General features: G+C 40.8%; 1 protein-coding gene across 2 annotated transcripts in view; it reads right to left on the bottom strand.

Moving 5' to 3' along the window:
• HECW2 (HECT, C2 and WW domain containing E3 ubiquitin protein ligase 2) overlaps window positions 1-25,300 on the bottom strand; it is a 411,404-nt gene that overhangs the window by 117,424 nt on the left and 268,680 nt on the right. For both annotated transcript variants that reach the window (XM_060016380.1, XM_060016381.1), the window contains 7 exons: window positions 23,071-23,240; window positions 18,988-19,130; window positions 13,632-13,732; window positions 11,845-13,194; window positions 10,473-10,568; window positions 1,593-1,743; window positions 830-933 (listed from right to left, as the gene is read on the bottom strand). In XM_060016380.1, coding sequence (XP_059872363.1) covers window positions 830-933; window positions 1,593-1,743; window positions 10,473-10,568; window positions 11,845-13,194; window positions 13,632-13,732; window positions 18,988-19,130; window positions 23,071-23,240 — 2,115 coding nt within the window. The remainder of the gene's footprint in view (window positions 1-829; window positions 934-1,592; window positions 1,744-10,472; window positions 10,569-11,844; window positions 13,195-13,631; window positions 13,733-18,987; window positions 19,131-23,070; window positions 23,241-25,300) is intronic.

Raw genomic sequence — 25,300 nt, 5'->3', positions numbered from 1 at the left:
GCACGTGCTGGAAACATCTACTCACTTCCGTCTATATTTTAAAACAACACCTATATCGTTTGTTATTATTTTAATCCCCCAAACACTTTTTTACTTTTCTGTAAATCACGCATAAAACCCAATTGCTCTCCATCACATTAAAATGGAATTCAATAATATTTCTAGTCACTATTAACATTTTTTAAAATAAATTTATTTATTTTTGGCTGCTTTGGGTTTTTGTTGCTGCAGGCTTTCTCTAGTTGTGGCGAGCGGGGGCTACTCTTCATTGCAGTGCACAAGCTTCTCATTGCAGTGGCTTCTCTTGTTGTGGAGCACCGACTCTAGGTGCACGGGCTTCAGTAGTTGTGGCACGTGGATTCAGTAGTTGTGGCTCGCGGGCTCTAGAGTGCAGGCTCAGTAGGTATGGCGCACAGGCTTAGTTGCTCCGTGGCATGTGGGATCTTCCCAGACCAGGGCTTGAACCTGTGTCCCCTGCATTGGCTGGCGGATTCTTAACCACTGCGCCAACAGGCAAGTCCCCACTATTAACATTTTAATGCATCCTTAGATTTTATAAGTAATCAGATTCCATCTTTTTCTACTAACCCACAGATCCAGAGATTAAAGTAATTTATATCCTGTTTGGTTTTGTGATTCTTTTCTTAGTACTAATAAAAAGTCAAGGATTAGAAGAGGTGTCTGGTGAATTGGACTTTTTAAGTTGAATTACCTGGTCTTCATGAAGATCAAAAGTCCTTTTAAAGAAAGCTTCATTTCTTGGAAATCCTTACTTACTTGTTTTCTATTTTTGCGAGATGACAAAACAAACCAACCCAAAGGCTCTTACCTGCACTGGCTTGGTGAAAGTCGGCTTCCTCCCCTGCCACATCAATCGCATTGGTGTTTTCCTCAGGCCTCTCGTTTGTCATGGTTCTGCGGATACTCTGGTATCTAAAATCAGAAGCCTAGAGTTACAACACAGCAGCCTCTAAAACACAGGGCTCAACTGCTCCCCCAGAGCCCAGAAGTTTTCACCATCTTCCCAGCCTTGACCATTTCCTCCCCAAACCTCTATCCTCTGACCTTCTGGGCCATCTGTTAAGTAAATCCATCGGATTTAATTTCTTCTGTCCATAGTCTGTGGAACATTTTCTTAACAAATTAATAAAAATTTAAAAAAACATTGTGGCCTTTAACCAAAGGAAACTAAATTCCTATATTGTTAAAGAACAACTTTTGTTCCATAGCAATTAGTTTTGGGAAAAGAAGGACAGATTTTTAAAAGCTTAGGTAACGAATAAAGATGCATTACGAACGAAGATTCTAGATATTTAAAAAGCTATCTGGCTTCAAATGACAAGTGTATATGCTCTGTTTTACTAAAAATCAATGCCTTGGGTTGACTAAAGGGGTCATCTCATTACTTATTTCCTCTCTATTTTCTAAGCAAGCTGTGGATGTGTGCGCTTATTAATTTTTAACCAAGAGACATTCAATGAAGTCTATGAATCAAGAAAAGTGACAGGACCCCCAGAGATGAAAGAGGCAATCGTGTTTTCCATTTTGCGCTGTGTAAAAATGAGCCCAACCACAAAACTGCCCATCCTCACCGCCGGTTCAGCTGCTCCATCTGCTGTATGGAGTTGGACCTCTGCAGCACCTGCGGGGCAGGGGGAGCTGTGGGCCGCTGCCAAGTCGTGGTTCTGTTTACGTGATCCACGTAGAAGATCCTGCCATGGCTGTCAATGCGTGCCTCCCAGTCTAAACAGCAGTCGTGCACAGAGAGGGATTAGGAGGGGCAGCTGAAGCCATTAACGTGGTTCATCAAGCAGCACGTGTTTTCTCCCTGACATGCTATACTTTGGGGCTAATAATGTACACCTGGGTGCATAATCCAGCACTTCCCCCCAGTCCACTCCAGAATGATTGACCAGTTAGTAAAACAGCTCCTGTGTGCATAACCAACACCTTAAAGAATCCCTGAATGTAGGGGATCCTCCCAGATCCGCCCACAATGCTCATCCTTCACGTATGAGCAATTTTAAAAATTACTAGTTGGTATCATAATACTTTTGATATTCACATCAAAATTGGTACTGATGTTTATTTTCACCCAAACTTGATTTTTTCTCTTTGTTTTCCAACCTAGATGACAGACTCACAGCTGGAAATTTCTACGTGTATATTTACACACAATTTTAGTAGATGTAGTCTTCGGAAGAAGGTAGTGCTAGCCTAGTCATCAAACAGTATCATTATCTACAAACTTCCATTTACACTTTCCCAAAGAGGAATACATTTTCAGAGCAAGGTTAATGACTTGTCTCCAACCTTAAATAAATAACAATGTTTTAAAAGATTATTTACTTTTATGTTTAAGCAATCTCATTAAATGTGTTAGTCTTTGTAAACAAATATGTAAGAGCATGTTCAGTAAAAACAGCAAGCACAGTTGTGTTCAGGGCCAGCCAGCCCACCTCTGTGAATTCTCTAAAAGGCCATTCCCCTATAAAAATAAGCAGAGCGTGAGCTGATCTTTACAAAAGGCAACAATTTTTAAATTGATTGCAATTGGGAAGGGTAATTTATATTCATTTATATAGGAACATATGAAAACAGCAGAGATCTACTCTTTAACCAGGAAAGTGCTTTATACATTGCTATTTCTAGGACAAATATGTTTTGAAATTAATAAGCACCTTTCTCTTGAGCAGCTCTGTTAATTTCAAAACTCTCCATGTGATCACACAGCTTATCAGCAGACGCCGTGGGTCTCATCCTAGAGACCAGGACGAAAGCATGTTTGCTCCTGACCAGCTATGGCATCTACTCTGGAGGTGAACGGAACAAGTATTCCAACTAAGTCCTTAGGATTGCAAAAACCTGCACGGTAGATCCCAGCCAGCACCGAAGACCACTGAAGACTGCCTCAGCTGGGAGTGGAAGGATATCTTTTTGTTGATTTCAGCCGATCATAATTTATGACACGTGGCAAGGGAAAGAAAAATTTTCTGTGAGGAAAAGCACCACACAGACAACAAACAACTCCGTGTCACTCACGCTCCAGGGTAACGCGGACTCACAATGAAGCAGGCTGCCAAGAATGAATTATTCGGGCACAGCTACAATCCCATCAGCAGGACATTTCCAAAAGGCCTCCTGCTCAGCCTGCCATATGCTGACAAACAGTGAGCACATAAAGGCATTTTCAGGAACCATCTTCTAAAACCTCTGATCCAATCCATTGTTTGGTTCTGCTCCTCGCACACTTTCCCATCTCAAAGATTCTGAGAACAAGTATTCCCACTGCGTTCCTCTCTCGTTAGAGCCAGGATAATTCAAGCACATACTATATGTCAGATCAAATGCACATGGAAACAAATGACCATTCCTTCCCCCCCAAGAATGTTTACAGAAGCTTCCAGTTTTTTAAAAATATGTAGGATAGGTCAATTAGGGATAAAACAGAACAGAAACCAACTAAAGGAAGCAGAGAGAGAGATTCTGCCAAGCTCCCAAGATAAGGTTGTCACTACAACTTGGCTCTAAGTGTTCTGGCAGTTACAGCAGAAGAGAAAACACACTGCTGCATACTTTCCATTCTCTGACAAAAGAATATTAGAAAAGTATCTTCAAAGATGGAACTTTTTCCTTGAATAAACTATACAAGAATTTACCCCAAGAAATGTGACCTGTATGCGGGCCACATGGGTAGGAAAATGGAGGAGGGGGTATCTCCAAATATATTCACCACTGTGCCTTGCACATAGCATGTAACGAATGAATAAATAATTTAAATAACGTAAAGCTATTAAAAAATGATTCTTCTTATGGTTACCGGGGGGTCGGGGGGAGGGATAAACTGGAAGATTGGGATTGACATCAACACACTACTATATATAAAATAGATAACTAATAAGGACCTACTGTATAGCACAGGGAACCCTACTCAATACTCTGTAATGGGAAAAAAATCTAAAAAGAGTAGATATATGTATATATATAACTGATTCAATTTGCTGTATACCTAAAACTAACCCAACATTGTAAATCAACTATACTCCAATAAAAATTTTAAAAAATGATCTTGTATTCACTTTCCACAAAGGCCAGGAATAACCTTCATTTGTATCTCAATAAAGACATTTCTATGCAATGGGAAAAACAAGGTCCAAAAATTTGCTTTCTAAGAATATGGGATGTTGGATGCACATTAAGACTCTCCCTATCAAGTATCATATCTTTAAATTGAGGTTGTTACTTAAGTCCCCATAAAGAGAAATGCTATACTGCTGGTTTCAAGTGGACACTCGGCATTGAACTGGGAAAGACTGTTATGCTATTGGTTTATTCGTGAACTACATATCTACTCTTACCCAAGCGGTCAATACCCTTCCATCCAGGCAAGACAGCAGAGGTGCCTGTAGGAAAGTCAGTCCTCTATCATTATCTATCATTATCTATTCACGGGGGTGGGGGTATGGTTGCTTTAATATCTTATAAGTATTTACATGAGGCCTGGTTTGTTCTTGGTTAAGAAAGCATATGAGAACACATGGCCTGGTATCAGTTTCTTTCACAGACAATGCTAAAATCACACAGGCAGGGTTAGAAGACTAGGATCTTGGCATTTACTTCCCTGTCTTGCCACACTGTAAACTGGGGTACATAATCAGTGTGCAGCGAGACTGACAGCAATGTGTTGGGGTGGGTGTGTGTGTGTGTGTGTGTGTGTGTGTGTGTGTGTGTGTGTATGTGTGTGTGTAATGCACTAGATTAGCAAGCAGAAGGCCTGTATCTGGCCATGGCTTTGTCATACCTTTGCTACATGACCTTCAACAAATTACTACATCTCTATGGCCCCCAGTTTCTTTACCTAAAAAATTAGAAGACAGAGGTAAACATTGCTAAGGTCCTTTCAGTTCTAAAATAACATGAATCTGCAATGACACCCATTTTATCACATTAGGTTCAGGAAGGACCTAGTAACATCTTACATCTAGGCCAGAATTTCCAAAATAGATTCTAAGTTAATTAAGCCTTTGGGGCCAGGGGCTTTGGGGTCCTGAGGAGTAGGGCTGCTGAACCACCTGCCAACCCCACTTTAAACACTGCAGCTCCAACATTATCTGTTGTGCATATTAGTCTTCCACATAAGATTTCACTTCCATAAAGAGCTTCACAGCAACAATAAAGTTTGAAAACTATTATCTAGAGAATGTTTCTCAGGGTGTGGGATTCTGACAGTATGTGTCAGAATCATTGTGAAGATCAATAAAAATGCAGATGCCAAGGACACACCCCAGCTCTTCAAAATCAGACTCTCTGAAGCCAGGACTCAGTTATCTACATTTTTAACAAACTTCCCAGGTGATTCCTAGACACACTAAACTTTAAGGAACACTGATGTAAATTAACAAGAACTTAAGACAGCAGCTAACTTACTGGACAAACCCATGGAGCTAATGCTGGATTTCTTAGAAGTCATGAAGTGCAGGCTCGCAAGAAACTAAATTTCAGCCTAAATACCCCAAACTGAAATCCAGGAGCAAGTGTACACTTAAGACACCCTGAGATTCAAATAGAATAGCCCCCTTTAAATAGCTGGATATTAAGGGTAAGTCAGAGAGTTAGCATGAAAATCTATGCCAAGCCACTGTCACGGCATTAATTCCAGATGCAGGGAGGTAGAGCCGGGCAGGTCTTAGATATTTTCAACTTTTAGAATCAATATATGTAGGCAGGGGCAGGGGTCATCACTATGGCCCCTCTTCATCTCATCACTCTTCTTTCTCGCTCCTCTCAAACTAGACCTTGGTCTCCACCCAGACCTTGGGCCACCCAGGTGATTAGATGAAGACGTGAACACATCTCAGTGAGTGCTGAGACTGGGAAGAAGGTCAATGGCTAGACAGGATGAATCACATATCAGGGGAAGCCAGCACTGAACTGTCTACTACGGAACTCAAAGCGGTGAGAGGACTAAGAGTAGGGAACTGACCTGGTTGTAACTGGATTAAGGACAACGAAGTACCTGAATATTGTGAAGTAAGTTTATAAACCCACTGTAAAAATTATAATAACCGTGGTATCCTCACCAAAATGGTGAGATGATGAAGTTACAATAAACTAAGGGTACTTTTAAGGAAAAAAAGCTTTGTAATAGATGCCAGAAATCAGTGTTTAATGGATTATTTTTTCCTTATTTAAACACTCAAAGAAGTATGATACCATTTGTATAAAGTACGAAAGTAAGTTAAACTTGTCTGTGCTCTGGGGAGTCAGGACAGTAGGTCCCCTTGCTCTTCAGGAGTGGGGGTTGGAGACTGGTAGCGGGGCACAAGTGGCCTCCCAGGGACCACAGATGTGGTGCTGATTGCCCAGGTGGGCACAGTCTGGGAGAATTCAGCAGGCTGAATGTGCTCTTTTCTGCATGTACATTATATTTGAATAAAAAGTTTAAAAAATCTCAAATAGCTGCATAGTTTGGACCTTAATATTCGATTTTTAAGGAAGTAGCTTTTTAGATTAAAAGTGTGAATTTTTTTCTCCAAACTAACTTTTAGGTTCTAGAGAATAAGAGCCCCTAGCTTTAAACAGAGTAGAAATTCTATAAGATTAATTGTATTTTTCAGATTCATTACCTTCTTTTAAACCTTCATTTCAAAGGATGCTTTAGTAACAAAAGTGCACAACCACCAAAAATGATAAACATCCCCCTGTGTTTTTCCAGAGCTACTCATTTGAACCCACCACATAAATAATACACGAGTCCTAAAAATATGGCAATAAGCCTGGGATCCTATAAGAGTCCACTGTGGACTGTTCATCCGGAATCTATTCCTATTCCTACCCTTTTGGGAGAAAAACACCTTTCAACAGTTTCCTGTTGTCTCCAGTAAGCAATGGGTTAAGTCACAATTACACTGGAGCCAAAAAAGAAAAAACTAAAATAGTTTTTCAGAAGGGGCTGAGCTGGCCATTTTTTCCCACTTATCCTAATGCTAAAAAGACCAAGATTCATTACGCTGATGACACTTTAGTGGGCTTCAGCCCTGAACAACCTCCAGCTGCCAGCCTATGAATCACCTCAGAAGAAGATACAGCAGGTTCTTAAGGCACTCAGTGCATATTCAAGTTCAAGCTGCCTCCCTGGAAGGCTCTCAATAGTGCCATGCCACCTTTAAGAACCAGAGCTTTCTTATTTTGTATGGCTCATCAGAATGTCTCTCAACCAGTGGTTGAGGTTACACAGCCCACAAGGTCACAGCACAGGGGGTCCATGGCCTAATCCAAGAGTAAGAGTTTGAGAACCAATCGATCGATCATCATTACAGCTGAGTGGTCTCTGTCCAACATCTGTTCCCTGGTCCTGAGATAGGAGGAATAAGGCTGGAAGAAGAAGCAAACAAACAAGGAAACCTGCTTTACATAAAAAGAGATCAAACAGATGTTCAGAGACTAACTTATAACCCTGACACACAGACAACCACGCCATCAGCCATAAGAGTGAAGAGGCATAGCAAGGATACCTCTAAATCCCCTTAGTTGAGTTTGCAAATCTTCAGAGAGAAGCAAACTTTACTGGGTAGTTTCCTCACTCTATGTTAGTACATGGGTATTTTTAAGGCAAATACAAGCTAAAATAACAACAACAATAATAATAAGGAAAAAGAAAAAGAATCCAGAGTGTGGGGGGGGATCATGCTTCAGTAGACTGTCCTGCAGGTGTGTGGACAGTGACCTATACAGAGAGGAAAAGGCACGTCTGAGTCTAATACAGATGCTTAGGAGCAAATCCATCTGGGCCAAAAGACAGTCGCTAGTACTGTCACTGTCACCACTTTTCTTATACTTGACGGACCTCCCAGAGAAGCGTCCTGCTAAGTGATCTTCACCTGGAAGAAGAAAGCTGAGCATCTTTTCAGCCTTCCTAGGTCTGCCCTCAAAACACAATATAATGCAGTTTCAGAGAAGCCCCCAAACCCTCTACTTTCAGGTGATGCTTGTGCCTAATAGATAACATACCAAGGTATGTCACCACTCTGCCGCTAACCAAACTTTCAGAATTTACACTCATCTACCTACACAACAGTCCCTACCATTCTAACCTTAGATCATGGAGTAGAAAAAAATGTTTGAGACTCTGTCTCAACTTTTACTAGTATGGAATCTTAAACAAGTTACTTAATTTATCTGGGCTTCAATTTCTCCATCTATAAAGTGAAAGAATCAGATTATTTGATTTCTACCCATCAATCTATAAATTATGGATAAGACCTGCTTGACCTACTTCACAAAATTGTTAAAAAGAATTTTTTTAAAAAAGCTAAAAATTCTTTGTAAACTGTAAACCACTATACAAGTCTGAGGTATTATAATAAATCATGTTAAAAGTATAATCCCTAACCTTAAAATAATTCAGCCAGGTCATTTAAGAGACAGGCCAATCTGCATACTCCAAGTGGATGCCCCTTAGCTGAGCCTCCTGAGAGACAATATATGAACGCAGAATGCCACAGCTCTGAGTTAAGAGGCATGGCCAGAGACGGTAGCAGAGCTGCCCAGTGAGGCAAGGAGGGCAGAGAACTGGTTCGGGCAGGACGCACAACTAGCACAGGCAGCCAAGTGATTAGACTGTCAAAAGATGAGACCGACTGGGAATAGGAGAGGGCAAAGCAGTGTGAGGACAGAGCTGAACAGTAATCAGGTATGCTCAGACCATAATCTGTAATTGGTCCATGATCATGTAAATCCCCAAATCTGCAAGTTGCACAAGAGGGAACAACTCTTAAGAATTCCTCCCCCCGCCGCTGTTCATCAGTTACTCATTAAATTGGATATACTACTAACGTGCTTTTTTTCCTTTTGGATATATTAATTTATTAAAATGAACTGCCAATTGTTTATTTTTTTAAATCCTAAAATTTAGCATTATATCTGTGTAATGCAAATACCAGTGTTTAAACAAATGCATGGAAACAGCTCAAATGGTGGTCATAATTTCAGCAGGAAAGTACCTGTCTTTATTAAATACAATCTAGAGACCAAAACTGTGAATCCAACAAAATTCAGAGCAATGGGATGTGGCCAGGAGGATGCCATTTATCCATACACTGATGCAATGCTATGCCTCCTGTCCAGGTGCCTGAAACTCTGATTACTTACTATTAATCCACATACTCATGTAAACAAAGCTCTCCCAGAATTCTCTCCTGGTGTTCCTAATTCATTTTTCTCCAATTATATCTAAATATCACCCAGGAATACTTTTCTTTTCTGCCTCTAATGTTTTCTCCAAGGGTAAACAGTAAGGAAGTTTTCCCCTCCACCTGCTTAAGATGACACAATGGTTAATTGATCTCTTAGATGATTTTTAAAAACTGCTTAAAATATATGTTTCCTATGAGTAACCACCCTCAGCTATCCAAATATATGAACAAGGGGAGGATCTGTGCACAACAGTATTTACAAACGATTAAGTCAATATTTTGACAAACTGTACAGAGCACCATTCAGCTCTTTTGCCAGCACTCACCAAAACTAACTACTCAGCATTTTAGCCCTTTAAATGCATACTGCCCCCGCTCTATGTCCCACCATTTTTAAAACACAGAGGGCCAAAAGCATCCACTTCTTGCCATGATCGCATATAAGATGGGTGAATAGAGAAGGTGAACAAGAAGGAAAAGCAGTAAGGCAGAAAGATGTATTTTCCAATGTGTTCTTAAAAACAGTATTTACTGAGCTTTATCACTGTTCTTCAAAATGCTTTGCTCTCACAGAGTAATACTGCTTTAAGGGATTCTAGAAACTTAAATAGAGTTTAAATTACATTCAGACTATGACTGGCCATGGGCATCACTCAGCTCTTGGAGTTCAGGTCGCATAACTTTCCCAGCATTCCTAGTGCTCACCCATCTCTCCTTTAAGTGCTACGTGTTTCTTGAAAGCAAAAAAAAAAAAAAAAAAAAAAAAGAAATATCTTTCAAATCTCCAGATAATCATCATGGTCCAGAAAACAGTAGACTAAAAAATTTCTGAAATTAATAACACTTCTCTGGATATTCCTAAGGAAAAAAACCAGGACCCCGTAGTTAATGATTTAAAATGTTGTAAATGAATAAAAAGCAGTATATTACCTAGAGCTAAGGTTCTTCTAAGAGATTGTACCTATTTCTCTAATAACTGAAAATTCATACTGCCTATGCAAACTTAAAATTTTTTCTATTATACATCCTATTGTCCATAACATCTGGATCTCTTTTACTTTAGAGTATCTACTTTCCCCCAGCTACCCTTTCATTTGGTGGAACTGTGCCAGAGAGGAGTCTTCTGCTAAGCACTTTGCAGACTGTATCTGCTAAATCACGTGGCAGCTCCCAGAACTCTACTTCTGGGGGACTGGGCAACCATCCTTTAGGTCCCGTGGGTCCTGTCACCCTTGAACCCTTTGATCGAGGTGAGCCCTTTAGTTAGCAGGTCCTCACTTGGTGGGAGAGCCTCGTCCACCCTCTGGTACCGGCTAACATCCTGGCGCACTGAAGGCAGTGATCGCAAAGGCTGGTGGCCGTTGGCTTGAGAACCTAGGATTAAAGGTAAACAGTTACCTGGGTATTGTTTTCCCCTTCAGTGTCAAAACAGCCTTTGGGGGAAAAAAAACACCTAACAAAAGTCCTGGGGCTAGTCTCTTATCTCTTTTTCGTCTCATTTCCCATATGAGGACCCAGAAACAACAGACGAGAATGGGAGGTGGATGCTTAGTCAGAAGTGGGTCTTCTAGGGAGATGTCGGTCTGGGCCCATTCCTCCCCCTCCCCTGCCTTTTCCCACCCTGGCATCTGTCCTAGTCATGTAGCAATGCTTTAGGGTCACACAATGACTGGAAGATAATGAAAAAAAACAAAAAACGGTGGAGGAAGAAAAGAAGGGGATAGGTAGAAAAATAAGTTACAGAATAAGAAAATCGTTTCTATTTCTGAGTCTATGCTGTTTAGGCATATGAAATTATACTCAGACTTTTTGATGCAGCTAGAACAGTTTAAAGGGATCATTCTACTGAGCCACATTCATTGAGACATAAAACAAATTTTATGTGTAAATTTGCATCCTCAAACAGCTTGTTTTCAAGTGTCAGAATGCATCACCTAACTTAGTTGACATTTCTTATACTGCAGAAGGCAAAAATATGACATTTGATGCAAACCACATATTAACCTTCTGTTTTGAAGCTTCATGCAATAAGGAGCGAGTTAAGATGTTCCTGAAAACCTTGCAGATAACACTAACGTAGATGCTGCCAGCCTGTTTGGTTCTGTATCTACAAACCCAGGTCCCGCCAGAGATTCATTATGCTTTTTCACACTGCCCAGACAAGAGGACTGAGCCCCAGGCGCACTGAATGTGCCGGCGCGCGGCACGCATCCCAGGCCTCCAGGCCTGTGTGGACCAGGGGTGCTCCCACCCACCGGGTCACCTTTCTAGGCAGAGCAGGTGCCCGCACTGATGCAGAGCCTTGAGGTTCATTATCTAAGTTTAAGACTGTTATTTGACAGGCCTCTTATTCCACCAAAAGAAGATCCATAGGGAGGGTGGGATGGAGACTCAAGAGAGAGGAGATATGGGGATATATGTATGCATAGAGCTGATTCACTTTGTTATACATCAGAAACTAACACACCATTGTAAAGCAATTATACCCCAATAAAGATGTTAAAAGAAAAAAAAAGCTGTTGAACCCCAAGGAGAAGAATTCAGCTAATATGTGCCCTGCAGTACAATTTCCACTGAGGGACAAAACCACAAGGCTTCTCTCTGAGCGGGTATGCCCGAGCCACGAGCCACGTTGTCTTCTACATCCTACCTCCGGTCGCGCCCTCCTCCTGGGCAGTGGCCCCTTCACAAGCCCCTTGGGCATGCCCCGCATCACGCTCTTCTTGGGGCGGGCTCTCAGTAGCAGCAGCAGCTCCCTCCAGGCTCCCCCTCCGCTGCCAGACCTCCCCCACCTCCTCCTGGTCAGGTGAAGTAGCCGATTCTGCCCCTGGCCCTTCCTCCTCTCCACTGGGCACCTGCACTACAGGTAAAGAACCAGGAGTGCATATGGAACCCTGTGACCCTTCAGCAGGGCCACTGCTGGTGGGCTCTGCCGCACAGGCTCCATCTTCCTCCTCCTGAGAAGAAAAGGCTGGGGTTTCGGGAAACCGCGCACTCTCAAGAGATGAGCACCGTGTCTCCACCGAGGACAGCTGCGTGGTGACACTCTCATTGCAGGAGCTGTCGGCCCCGTCCAGGTCACTCTCTCCCTCAGGCCTGGTGCTGGCCTCGCTCACGCTCTCTGTCCTGGCGGGGTCACTGGGCTCTGTTTCCGAGGACACCTGGGAAGGCTCAGACCCCTGATCAAGGGACTCCATCTCACTGACGGCTCTTCGGCTTCCTCCTGACGTGTCAGAAGTGCCCGTGTCTGCCCCATTTGTGGGCTGATCTACCTCCTGGGCGCCGCACAATTCAGTGCTCCCCTGGTCAGCACTCGGCTGACACTCCGGGGCATTCTCGCTTTCATCAGGGACTGGGCCTGAGGGGAAGGAGCTCTCCGCAAGCTCTGGAAGACTTTCTGGCTTGTCCTCGAAGGAAGCAGCTTCATTGGTGGAGGCTTCCTCATTCTCCACCGTGTTGTCTTCTGGCTTTATCTGAGATGTCAGGCTCCCATCATCAGTTCTTGACGCCCTGCTAAACATTATCAACCCTCCTTCCTCCTCCAAGGAGGATGGATAACCCAGGTCTTGCTGGAACTCGTGGTCTTCTTCATCTGAGTCGATATGAAGCATTGCATTGAGTCTTGTGTCGGTGGGAAAACTACTCCTTAGTTTCGGAGAGGCTCCCATGGACCTTTCCGAACAAGTAGCTGCACCCGACCTGGAATGGCCATTGTGTTCAATAGCATCTAAGTAATCATTGAGTGAATCCTGACGTCCTCTGGGAGGTGAGGTCCTTGAAGAAGTAGAGGTGAATTCTTCTGAGTCTATTTCCAGAGTAGAGCTAGTCCTGAAAGAATGCTTGGGGGTCCCATTAGCACTTTCCTCAGAAACTGGTCCATTGGAACAAACTGTGCTGTCATGATGGCCCCCTGGCATGTCCTCCTCATCAGAAGGGCTTCCCAGGTCTCCATTCACAGTATTGACTCCAAGTATTGTGCCAACAGCTTCTGGAGAAGCATCTGAAGGAGAAAACAGCATTTATAAAAACAAAGTAGTAATAACGAACGAACTTTTAATGTCCTATTCCTTTGCCACTAATGAGTTCAAAGAATTCAGTCATCCCACTGAGGTCTCTTTACAGTATCACCAACTTGCTAAGAGTTACTATTCACTACTAAACGAGTACATATATTGCTGGTCAGTTTGACATATGAGGTTTACATGTTCACTACTGCCGTAAATTCCACATCCCAGTTTCCAAATGCAGGTAAAACCTAAGAGAGATTTTTTGATAAACAGGCTTTTAAATCTGCTTGGAAAACTTCAGCAGGTAATCATTTGATAGCTATTTTATGTTCAGAACAGGATACAAACAATTCTGTTCAAATGTAAACTGACAACAGAGTAAGATTTAACAAGTTTTTCCTATGGCAATATATTTATACAGGTATCTCACCTTCATGCACAGAAGATGTGACCTCCACTCTGAACTGGAGGTACCCACTCACGTGGTCAGCTGGGAGCCTCCTGCCGAGGTTGTAGCTGAGCATCTGGTCACTGCAAGAGGAGAAATGGTTCCTTCATCCGTACTACTCTGGTGTCAGCCTTCATCTTCTTCCCATAGGCCACCCCCCAAACCCCACATATGTCTCTTGAAACGTGCATACTCACAAGAAAATAAAAGGTCAAAGGCATGTTAAGAGTCAGTGTAATTTTGTTCATTTGTACAAATGAATACTTATAAACCCAGGGATAAAAGGGAATCTTGTCACAAGGAAAAGTATCAGTAAAGGCTGAAAATGCAATACTGTACAATATTGTTATGATTTTTTTAAAGGGCACTGATTTGCTCTCTCACTGTTAAGAGTGACCAGAGAAAGGGCATTTTAAAAGCCATCAAGGGGCTGAGAAAGGCCAAAAATTTTGGGTGTTTTCTGACTCAAGTGTAAATGTATAGGTCTGGTTCCTTAGCATTTAGCATGATAGGAGTTAGGTCCTAAAAAGACAGGCACAGGGAATTCCCTGCTGGTCCAGTGGTTAGGACTCCGTGCTTCCACTGCAGGGTGCAGAGGTTCCGTCCCTGGTTGGGGAACTAAGATCCCGCATCCTGCATGCTGCATGGCCGGCCAAGCAAAAGAAAAAGAAACAAAAGAGAGAGAGAGGCGCACAGGTAAGGGTTATCACATGGAGGGCACAGTGCTGCTGTATCCTGAAGAACAGGAGCTGGGAGTCAGGAGAGAGCAGCGTGAGAACAGGCCGGGCTCTGACAGCTGCTCCAGCTGTGTGAGAGGCAGGGGGCTGTTGCACCTCCCCTTCCTCACCTGTAAAGTAAGGGGCTCACTGTTGGCCCTCACTATTGGGGGGCCTATCATTGATACTCCAGGCAGCTTGTAAGCCATACTGATGGGACAGTTGGAGAACTGCACTAGCTGTCGGAGTCTCGCTGCCACACTTGGAGGTGCGCTGGAGGGGACCACAACTGGGCCCAGCTCCTGCCCCACCTTGGCTCCAGGCTCAGGCTACCAGCCTCCTCCAGGATGGAGTGGTTGATCTTTTTCAATTCCGTGTTTATTTATCAAAGTCAAATACAATCGCATCATTTCTCTGTATGCAAGCAACTTTCGTTGAGAATCTGATTTATTCTTAATTAAGGAAAATAATCAGAGGGATAGTACCAAATCACACTATCTCTGCTCTCACACTGCCCTCTAATGGCAACTTCAGGAGGAAAACACAAGGCCTCTACCTAATACTTGCACCACTGTACACTTCAGGGCCTCTGGTCAGCTACTGATTATTAATCTCCATAACTATTTTGCTTGTTCTTCTCTACCTCCTCCGTACAATTATAAATAGATGTTATCTGGGATTTTACATTAGCGTGTACACATTTACATGCTAATGTGAAATCCCAGTTCAGCTCTTATGAATTTCTTTGAGTTCATAGCAAGATTTTCTTAAAATAATGAGATCGTTTCCTTTACTTCTTTCTTTTTCTTCCCTAGAAACGTTGTAATAATTTTTTGATTGATGTTTTTAAAAAGCTTTGTTTCCCCCAATTGAGTGCTTACACTCTGATAAGGGCTTTGCATGCATCATCTCCTTCAATCTTCCCTGTGAGGCAAGTGGTGGCCCTGTTTTCTAAGGCATAGGGAGGGTACGTAACTTGCCCAAGGCCAGGCAACAATTAAGTGACAGAACCAGGATTAGAACACAGATGCATCTGACACAGAAGCCCCTGATCTGCAGTCCCCAGATCAGATCTCATTTTATGCACACTTTCAGTGATTCTTGGCGGCTTTCAGTAGCATGCATTTTAATGATATTTACTCATGGCTCATCTCAATGCAATCATTATCATAATGTTTTGTCTACTTAATCTGGTATTTAAAAAATTTTTTTTCTGTAAAGGGATATACTGGCATTTTTAACTATTAGACATTACAGGTATGTTAAATGCTTTTACATTAGCGTGTTCGAATAATTCTATAATGACTATAATGACAGCAGGGATGTCTTTTTCTCTTACCACTGTCTTCCAGCATTTAGACAGTGCCTGACACACAGAGATGCTCCACCTTTGTCCACTAATGCATGAACCCAGCAGCAAACTACTGGGACCTACTCTCAACATTACAGTTCCTCATCCACATCTTTGGACATTCAGTCCTGGAATGATAAAACTCTTCATTTCTCTGTTAAAATTAAATTGACTCTCCTCTCCTCCTCTTTGGCCAATAAAAGTAAAGTGTTGGTGTTGATGATAAAAACTTATAAAAGTGATGCATTTTAGCTAGGAAGTAAATGTTCAGTAGGGATTCTAAGAATGGCATCCATCCTTTTGCTCACTATCATATCCCAAATACCCAACACAGTGCTTAACATTTAGTAGGCACTATATGTATACACACCCACACATTTGTTGAATAAATTTAACAAATGAGACTCTTTACTTGGAAAAAAGAATTTTAACAGGTGTTAGTGCTATTTTTTACCCAAACTGACAAGATACTCAACTATTCAATCTATCAGTACAGGAAAGCCTCCCTATTTGGAGATTCCAAGTCAAGGGGGTTTCATCCTTTGTGAGTGCCTGTCAAGGGATTCACCTCTTTCTTGTTCTTACTCAGTCTCATCTGATTCATCCTGCCTCTTGCCATGACAGATAATTGTGTACCCTATATTATATATTATTATGATACATCATTATAAAGAATAAGTGCCAAAGAACTCTCACTGTCTGACTGAGACATTCTCTCACTAGTGTAATCACAGCAAATGACAAAGCATGGCACAGTGATGTGCCTTTTGGACAGAATGCAAGCCACTCTCTGAAAAATGTCACATTCAAACCAATGCTCTTAAAATAGGTAATTAGTAAGGACTTCTAGCTCATCCTATAAAACCTCACCGTGTAAAACCTCAGCTATTTCAGAGAGTTGCAGTCTACAAAACACATAAGAAAACTCAGTATTTTTCAAGACGTATCAATTACTTGATAGAAAGTAATAATCAGATCAAAAATAGATTTAGATGCTAACAGCCAATACACTAACATGTAGTATCATATTTATTTAATAAAGCAAATCCCTAAGTATCAGGTAATGCTTTTAATATACTTATGTAGAAACATTTCATAATTCTGATACTTTACGAATTCATGCTGGACTTCCTTCCAGTACATATGGAATCCATGACAGGCAGTACTCTATGTGTCCAGTTCTTTAAAAGACTGAATGAAAAGCCAGCAAGTTAACAGGAGTTGCAAGCACTCAAAATGCTTTCAAGCATTTCAAGTTTCAAGGTTTTATGTTTCCTTGATCATTCTTACTGGTATACATAAATTGACACTCTGCCAAGTGTCACAGATATTATATAAATTATATGATTATACTTATAGAAACTAAATTATAAGTATATTTCCAATGAGAGTTAATTCTCACTCTTCGTAATTTTTCATTTTATATCAATCCTAAAAATAATTTTTTAAAACTTCCCAAAGAATATCTCTACTAGAAGCAATAATTGCTATCCTTAAAAATAACTATGATTTCCCAGTTTTATCAAATTAAACCAGGCTGCTAGAATTTCAGCCTAATATTTCTACTTCATGTGGTCTGGCTCAACCATTGTCTCTGATGGCCAGAGAATTAGAATCCATTAGAATCTCTTAATTTCATGTTTTGAAGGTGTCTTAGAGATCATCGATCTAAAGACTTTATTTTTCAGATGAGGAAACTAATGCCTGAAAAAATTGTGACTTGCCAGAATAGAACAGTTAATTAGCTGCAAGGTGAATAGGAATGAGCAACCTTCCTCAGTTAGCTAGACTAGTATTCCATCACTGCCAGTCCTTAAAGTATTGCAGAGAAGCTGGGATTCTGGAGCTGACGGATCTGCTCAAATCCCAGCTCCAGCCCTGGCTTGCTAGCCTCAGATTTCTCATCTCCAGAATGGGTATAATCACATTATTCACCTCTCAGAGTTGTTGAGAAGATTACATGAGCTAATGAGTGTAATTTACTTAGCTCCTGACATAGAATAGGGTCTCATCATCTTTTTTGTTTACTTTGGTTTACTACTGCTGCTACCACTACTACAACTACTGTTATCACTGATACTGCTGCTACTGTTATCATATGTTCATAATGTCCTCCTAAAATGAAAAAGATGTTCCCCAGTGCCACCTGAGAGCACCAGTGTTACTGGGTTTGCTGGCACTTACCATGTGAAAATATATACACCATTTATATAGTAAGGGATGGAGGCATGTTACGATTTCTTAACTACTTGATTCACAGCTTACAAAAAGTTCACAGAAAGAAAACAGACGTCAAATCACATTTCAAAATTCTCTCAACGGGCTTCCCTGGTGGCACAGTGGTTAAGAGTCTGCCTGCCAGTGCAGGGGATGCGGGTTCGAGCCCTGGTCTGGGGGGATCCCACATGCCGCGGAGCGGCTGGGCCCGTGAGCCACAATTACTGAGCCTGCGCGTCTGGAGCCTGTGCTTCGCAACAAGGGAGGCCGCGATAGTGAGAGGCCCGCGCACCGCGATGAAGCGTGGCCCAGTTTGCCGCAACTAGAGAAAGCCCTTGCACGAAACGAAGACCCAACACAGCCAAAATAAATAAATAAATAAATTTAAAATTCTCTCAACAAGTAATTTCTCATTGTCTGAACAAACGTACATGTCTTAGAGCTCCACTATAACACCTTCTCGGAGTCTACGCTTTGTTTTAAAGGGCCCTAAAATAAGGTGGTTTTGGTGTCTCAGGAATAACATATTCTCTGGATGGGGTTAATCAGGATCAGGAGGTGTCAACCTGACACGGGGATCTTGCTTTAGGGAGGGATTTTTATAGCAAGATTTCAATATCTCAAAAACAACTGAGCACTGTGACATTTGACACTGAAATGGTAATAATGGTAGGTACATCGTGGAAAAGATAGATAACCCAAAAAAGGTATATAATTAAAATAAAGTGCTTTCTGCCCTTCACATTTCAATGAGTATATGTGCACTTTCTTTCTTTCTTTCTTTTTTTTTTTTTTTGCGGTACGCGGGCCTCTCACTGTTGTGGCCTCTCCCGCTGCGGAGCACAGGCTCCGGACGCGCAGGCTCCGGACGCACAGGCTCAGCGGCCATGGCTCACGGGCCCAGCCGCTCCGCGGCATGGAGCACTTTCCTTTTTAAAAGAATTATGTTACCACTTCTTATCAGTAAGAAAAGTCCTCGGACTTCAAAGTATCATTTCAGTAGCTTCAGTAGGAACTAATCCCAACAAGACCCCTAGGTGTGACGGCTGATTACCCGATGGCTTGTCGCTCCAAAAGCCTCTGGACTGGAATGGTTAGTTTCCCCAGAAAACGCTTGATGATAGGTCGGCTCTTGGCAAATTTGTCTTTAATTTCAATTTCTAAGACATCAGTAAGGAGTGCGAAAAAGGAATATTTCTGAAAACAAAACATAACATGTTGAGTCAAAAAAAGAGATAAATATGAAATTATGTATATCAGTTTATTATTAAAGAAAATAGTATCTCTTAAATCCTAACGACACACAGAGTCCACATTGCCAGAAAAATCTGCAGCTATTGTCAATCCTTTATTCACTCAGAGTCATTAACATTCACAAAGACTAAAAAGCAACAGCTAGGATCTGTATGACAAAGGAAGTCCCTTCGATCATCCAACTCTTCCTGGTTCAACAGTTTTAGGAGATGCTATCAAATATTAAACTATGCACAATACAATTTTAGTGCTCACTACATTTAACGTATCTTTATTCTTTAATACTTAATATCTTGTTATAGAGTGGCTTAGACTTAACTGATACATTTGATTAACAGCAATTTTAATTCCTGATCCCATGGTATTTTCGAAGTTGCACATCATAGGTTAAAATACTCCTTCACTTAGTGGTTAAAGTAGGAACATCTAAAGGATATGATGGTTTCCCCGGTTTATATTAAAATAAAACAATGCTTAAATGGAAGTTACTTAATTTAAAAGGCACACAGGGACATTTCTTCTGGGACAGAAAAATAAAAGTATGAGGTTAAGATAAGATGTGTTGTTTTAAGAATGCCATTGGAGAAAACTGGATTGGATATTAATAAGGATATAAAATAAAAATAAAGAGTTTTACTCATTTACAAAGACTTTCACATATATTACAAAGATAAAATTTTCTTTTTAATGATGAGGCTTTCAGGAAAAGTAAGTGATGGAGCCAGGAATCTAACCTGAACCATTTCTCTCCTCCCCTGGCAGTATCCAGGCAACCACAGTGATATGAATAGTGTCAGACAGCTTTACACTTCGGGGTCACTAAATTTATTTAGTCATAACAATTTATTTTCACCAAAGGGCCGTAAAGTTTAGTCATCTTCTTAATGGAAAAAGCACTTGCTTAGAATAAGGGAGCAGAGTTTAAGCACTACTAGCCTCTGAATAGCTAGTTACATAAACATTTTAAGCTTCTGTTTCTTAATCACACAAATGGAGAGATGATAATCTCATCCCTTACACCCCCCTTATCAGGCTTGTACTGGTAACATGGTTAAAAACATGGTTAAAAGCAATCTACAGATTCAATGCAATCCCTATCAAATTACCAATGGCATTTTTTATAGAACTAGAAGAAAAAATCTTAAAATTTGTATGGAGACACAAAAGACCCCGAATAGCCAAAGCAGTCTTGAGGGAAAAAACGGAGCTGGAGGAATCAAACTCCCTGATTTCAGACTATACTACAAAGCTACAGTAATCAAGACAATATGGTACTGGCACAAAAACAGAAACATAGATCAATGGAACAGGATAGAAAAGCCCAGAGATAAACCCATGCACCTATGGTCAACTAATCTATGACAAAGGAGGCAAGGATATACAATGGAGAAAAGACAGTCTCTTCAATAAGTGGTGCTGGGAAAACTGGACAGCTACATGTAAAAGAATGAAATTGGAACACTCCCTAACACCATACACAAAAATAAACTCAAAATGGACTTGAGACCTAAATGTAAGACCGGACACTATAAAACTCTTAGAGGAAAACATAGGAAGAAAACTCTTTGACATAAATCACAGCAAGATCTTTTTTGATCCACCTCCTAGAGAAACGGAAATAAAAACAAAAATAAACAAATGGGACCTAATGAAACTTCAAAGCTTTTGCACAGCAAAGAAAACCATAAACAAGACCAAAAGACAACCCTCAGAATGGGAGAAAATATTTGCAAATGAATCAACAGACAAAGGAATAATCTCCAAAATATATAAACAGCTCATGCAGCTCAATATTAAAGAAATAAACAACCCAATCCAAAAATGGGCAGAAGACCTAAATAGACATTTCTCCAAAGAAGACATACAGATGGCCAAGAAGCACATGAAAAGCTGCTCAACATCACTAATTATTAGAGAAATGCAAATCCAAACTACAATGAGGTATCACCTCACACCAGTCAGAATGGGCATCATCAGAAAATCTACAAACAACAAATGCTGGAGAGGGTGTGGAGAAAAGGGAATCCTCTTGCACTGTTGGTGGGAATGTAAATTGATATAGCCACTATGGAGAACAGTATGGAGGTTCCTTAAAAAACTACAAATAGAATTACCATATGATCCAGCAATCCCACTACTGGGCATATACCCAGAGAAAACCATAATTCAAAAAGACACATGCACCCCAATGTTCACTGCAGCACTATTTACAATAGCCAGGTCATGGAAGCGACCTAAATGCCCATCAACAGATGAATGGATAAAGAAGTTGTGGTACATATATACAATGGAATATTACTCAGCCATAAAAAGGAACGAAATTGAGTCATTTGTTGAGACGTGGATGGATCTAGAGACTGTCATGCAGAGTGAAGTAAGTCAGAAGAGAAAAACAAATATCGTATATTAACACATGTATGTGGAACCTAGAAAAATGGTACAGATGAACCGGTTTACAGGGTAGAAGTTGAGACACAGATGTAGAGAACAAACGTATGGACACCAAGGGGGAAAAGCCGCGGGGGGTGGGGATGGTGGTGTGATGAATTGGGAGATTGAGATTGACATGTATACACTGATGTGTATAAAACATGTATACACTGATGTGTATAAAACTGATGACTAATAAGAACCTGCTGTATAAAAAAATTAAATTAAATTAAAAAAAGAATGCTAGGGAAATAAAGTTATTGCTAGTATCATTACTATATCCACTATGTGCCTTCTAAGTGCTCATCTTGAGATAACGTTTTATGTCTTCTAGGCTTCTAATGTGTTAAATTAAGTGGTATGCCTTTAAAAGTTATTCACTACTTGGGGACAGTAAGTAGTTTTTCAAACCAGGAATAAGAAAACATGTAGTTTTTATCCACTTAAATAACCATAAAAACTGCCCAGGAGAAACATCCTGCAGCACTGGCAAGTCTCAAATAGCCACATCTTTTCTCCAATTGGTTTTAGATCCCCTGAAGTATCTCCCTCTCCAATGAAATACTCGTTCAACATTGTTAGAACATATTATTGTCATTAAACATTTAGGGAGTGATTTAATTAATTGTGCAACTCCCATGCCAATACAGGTTTGTCTAGAAGCACTCATTAATGCTAGTATATGAAATGTGTCTTGGTTCCCTGAGAAATGGTGGGAGAACTCACACTTTGCTCCCTAGAAAAGAAGCAATGTCTCTGTTCATTCTTTGACTTTAAACAGTTCCAGTGGGAAAACCCTGGGCTTGATTTCACTGATATGATGCACTGTGATGACTGGTAACATATTGTAACTGTGAGAGAGTCTGAAATACCATCAACACAATCTGCCTTGCCTCAGGATGACGACTCCTTGAATGGCTCATGTAAGTAACCAAAATCTATAATGGAAATCCAAAAACCATTTGCCAGACAGTAAGGAGAGAAATTCCTTTAATCTGTACTGGGTATATGCTAGAACAAAATATCAAAATTTTAAATAAAAATGGGATCAGTATTACTGACTTTTCCTTCTGTCTCAGGCTCCCATACGTCTTGGCAAGGCAGTTACTGATGCTGCCCTTACAGAATTTTGATATTTTGTTCATCATGAATTTTTGCCTTGATTTTGATTTTTTTTAATATTGCATTGAAATATTAATTTTGATCATCGAGTCTTTTGGACCCTATAAATCATGCACCTGAAGGAAGTGCCTCACTTGATCTACCCTAGACCCAGCCCTGGTTAGAAGGGAATATCTCACTTTCATTGTACCTTTTTCTAACAGAACCTCTAGACACCTCAACCATCTTGCCCACACCCATAAGCAGCTCAACGATACAGAGCCCAGTGGAGAGAGATGGAGTTGGCCAACGTCCTAACTGTCAAGTAGAAGGCCACGTACGATCATCTTACCTCTCGGTGCCAAATTGGATTTGTGGTGTTACTGATGATAGTAGACCTCCTCTCCTGCCCATGGTGGGCACAAGTGGGGAAACTGCTCTTCTTCCCTGGCTGAATCGACATCTTAAGATAAGGGTCAGGATTGAAGAACATCCCTTTCTTTAGTCCAACTGCCCGAAGATCTTTAAAGAAAGAAAGAGAGGAGGAAGGAGGGAGGGAAAGAGAGAGGGAGAGGAGAGGGACAGAAGGAGAAAAGATTCACATATCTTGATTAGAACAAGCAGCTCAACGACAATTTGTTCTTAAATAATCACACAGGAAGTTCGAAACAGAAACTATTTGGTAAAACAACAAAGTTATTCACACTATGATTGCTTAGGTAAGTGAGGACAAGTGGGTTATGACTAGTTCCAGCAGAAAGTCTCCTAACAGGCTGCAAAATGAAGCCAAACTTTTACTACCACCTTATACAACTAAAATGACTTTTCCTGGGAAACGTTTTGAGCCTAACACGTACATCATCTTCACCCCCTTTTCCTATGTGGCTTGGCAGCTAGCATTTCACACAATGTCTTGAGAGAAACCCTTAGTAAATAGTGTGTTAAAAAAGAAAACCAATATGTTCCTTCATGAGAGAAAAGTGAATCTTCTATATACACATATGAGATGCACTGACTTAAGTTTAATTGGGGATGAAACCTAAGAGCACACATTCAGTTGTGCCATATTTAAAACGTCATACATATTCTACGAACGAAATGAATGTTAGGGGAAATAAAAGGAGGCCAGAAATATTCCTAAACTTTGAATGCTATCTGCTATATTAAATAATTGTAAGGTTATTTTTTCAATAGGCTGTTAAGTAAATTAAGTATTTGAGGAATGTTCCATAACTCATCTTAGAGTCACCACTTGTTATTTCATACTATGCGAGCTGCTAAAAGTTCTGGCTAAAGTCTGGTTAGTGAAGAGACTAAAACTTTTAAAAATGGTCAAGCTGAGGGATACAAAAATGTCAGGAAATAAAGCTGGCTTCACTGGATCCTCAATGCCTTTCTGAGAATATCAGTTTGAATAAGGTTGCCCTGGGAGTTAAATGATGTCGAAAGCTTCCGGGAGAACAGACAGCCTCTAGGTAACTTTATGCAGTTATGATCAGTGTAGGGAAGTCCTGACCACTGGTTCAGAAAACAATTCTGTGGATGGCCTCTGAATCCTCCAAGACCTTTGGATTACCCAAATGAGCTGGGGAAGAGACCCTATAGAGTAACCCCACATTTTAGGAGGTCACCAGGGTCGTCCTACTCAAGCCCATTCCTGAAACACAAAGTCTTTCTTAGAAGGACAGAATTGGCCTGGGGTTGCCCATAGAACCATACTCCCTGGAGGAGGTTCACCAATGACCAACAAGAACTTGTGGCCTAGATAACATGTGATGAAAACAGACCAGGACTGTCTAATGACTCATAACTGGCAGTAGCGGGAGACAGTCTAATATGTCAGAAAAGATTTAAAAATTCAAGCAAGAGGACCTTATGTTAAGAACACTGCATCAAATATAGTAAGATCTTTGATCTAAAAGCCAGTGGCAGAAGGGAAAGATGAGCAAAAACTACACAAGCACTTCAGAGAAGCTGCTGTAATCTCATTAGCTTCACAGTCTCCACCCCTTGCACTTCCTAAACTACGAAGTCATTATTAATACAGTATTTGCATTTTACTGTCAATTTAATAATGCTACATGTTTTCACTTGGCTTTATTCAGCATTAAATGGCTTTGAGAGAAAATGCAATTTACATATTTATTTTCTTACCTTTCTTGATTGTGCTCGCCTCAGACTCAGACACGAGAATGACATTCTTTAGATATTAAATCTACTTCTCAAGAAGGGATTTCTTTGCAGTAAACAAGGAGTAACATGTACAGAAATGGCTGCCATGACATCTGACAGAACTAAATTATTCATGCAAAACATTCCTTTGAAGAAAAAGCATCCACCAGAAGATTAAGCCAGAGCGAAGAAAGATGTCACCATTAACCCTTTTCCACAAGGGACATCGTACAAATAAATACAATAAACTACCAATTATTTGTACTCTGATCATTCAGTTCACTTTACCCATCTCTTGCCTCTCTTTTATCTTTTATATATTTTATTGCTCATAAATATCCACATCACCTAATAGACTAAAGAAGGACTCAAAGTCACAAAGGTATGACAGGTTAAATATCCTTCTTACT

The sequence above is a fragment of the Delphinus delphis genome, chromosome 7, assembly GCF_949987515.2.
Source record: "Delphinus delphis chromosome 7, mDelDel1.2, whole genome shotgun sequence".
Taxonomy (NCBI): Eukaryota; Metazoa; Chordata; class Mammalia; order Artiodactyla; family Delphinidae; genus Delphinus; species Delphinus delphis.
This window is presented reverse-complemented; position numbering and strand designations above follow the sequence as displayed.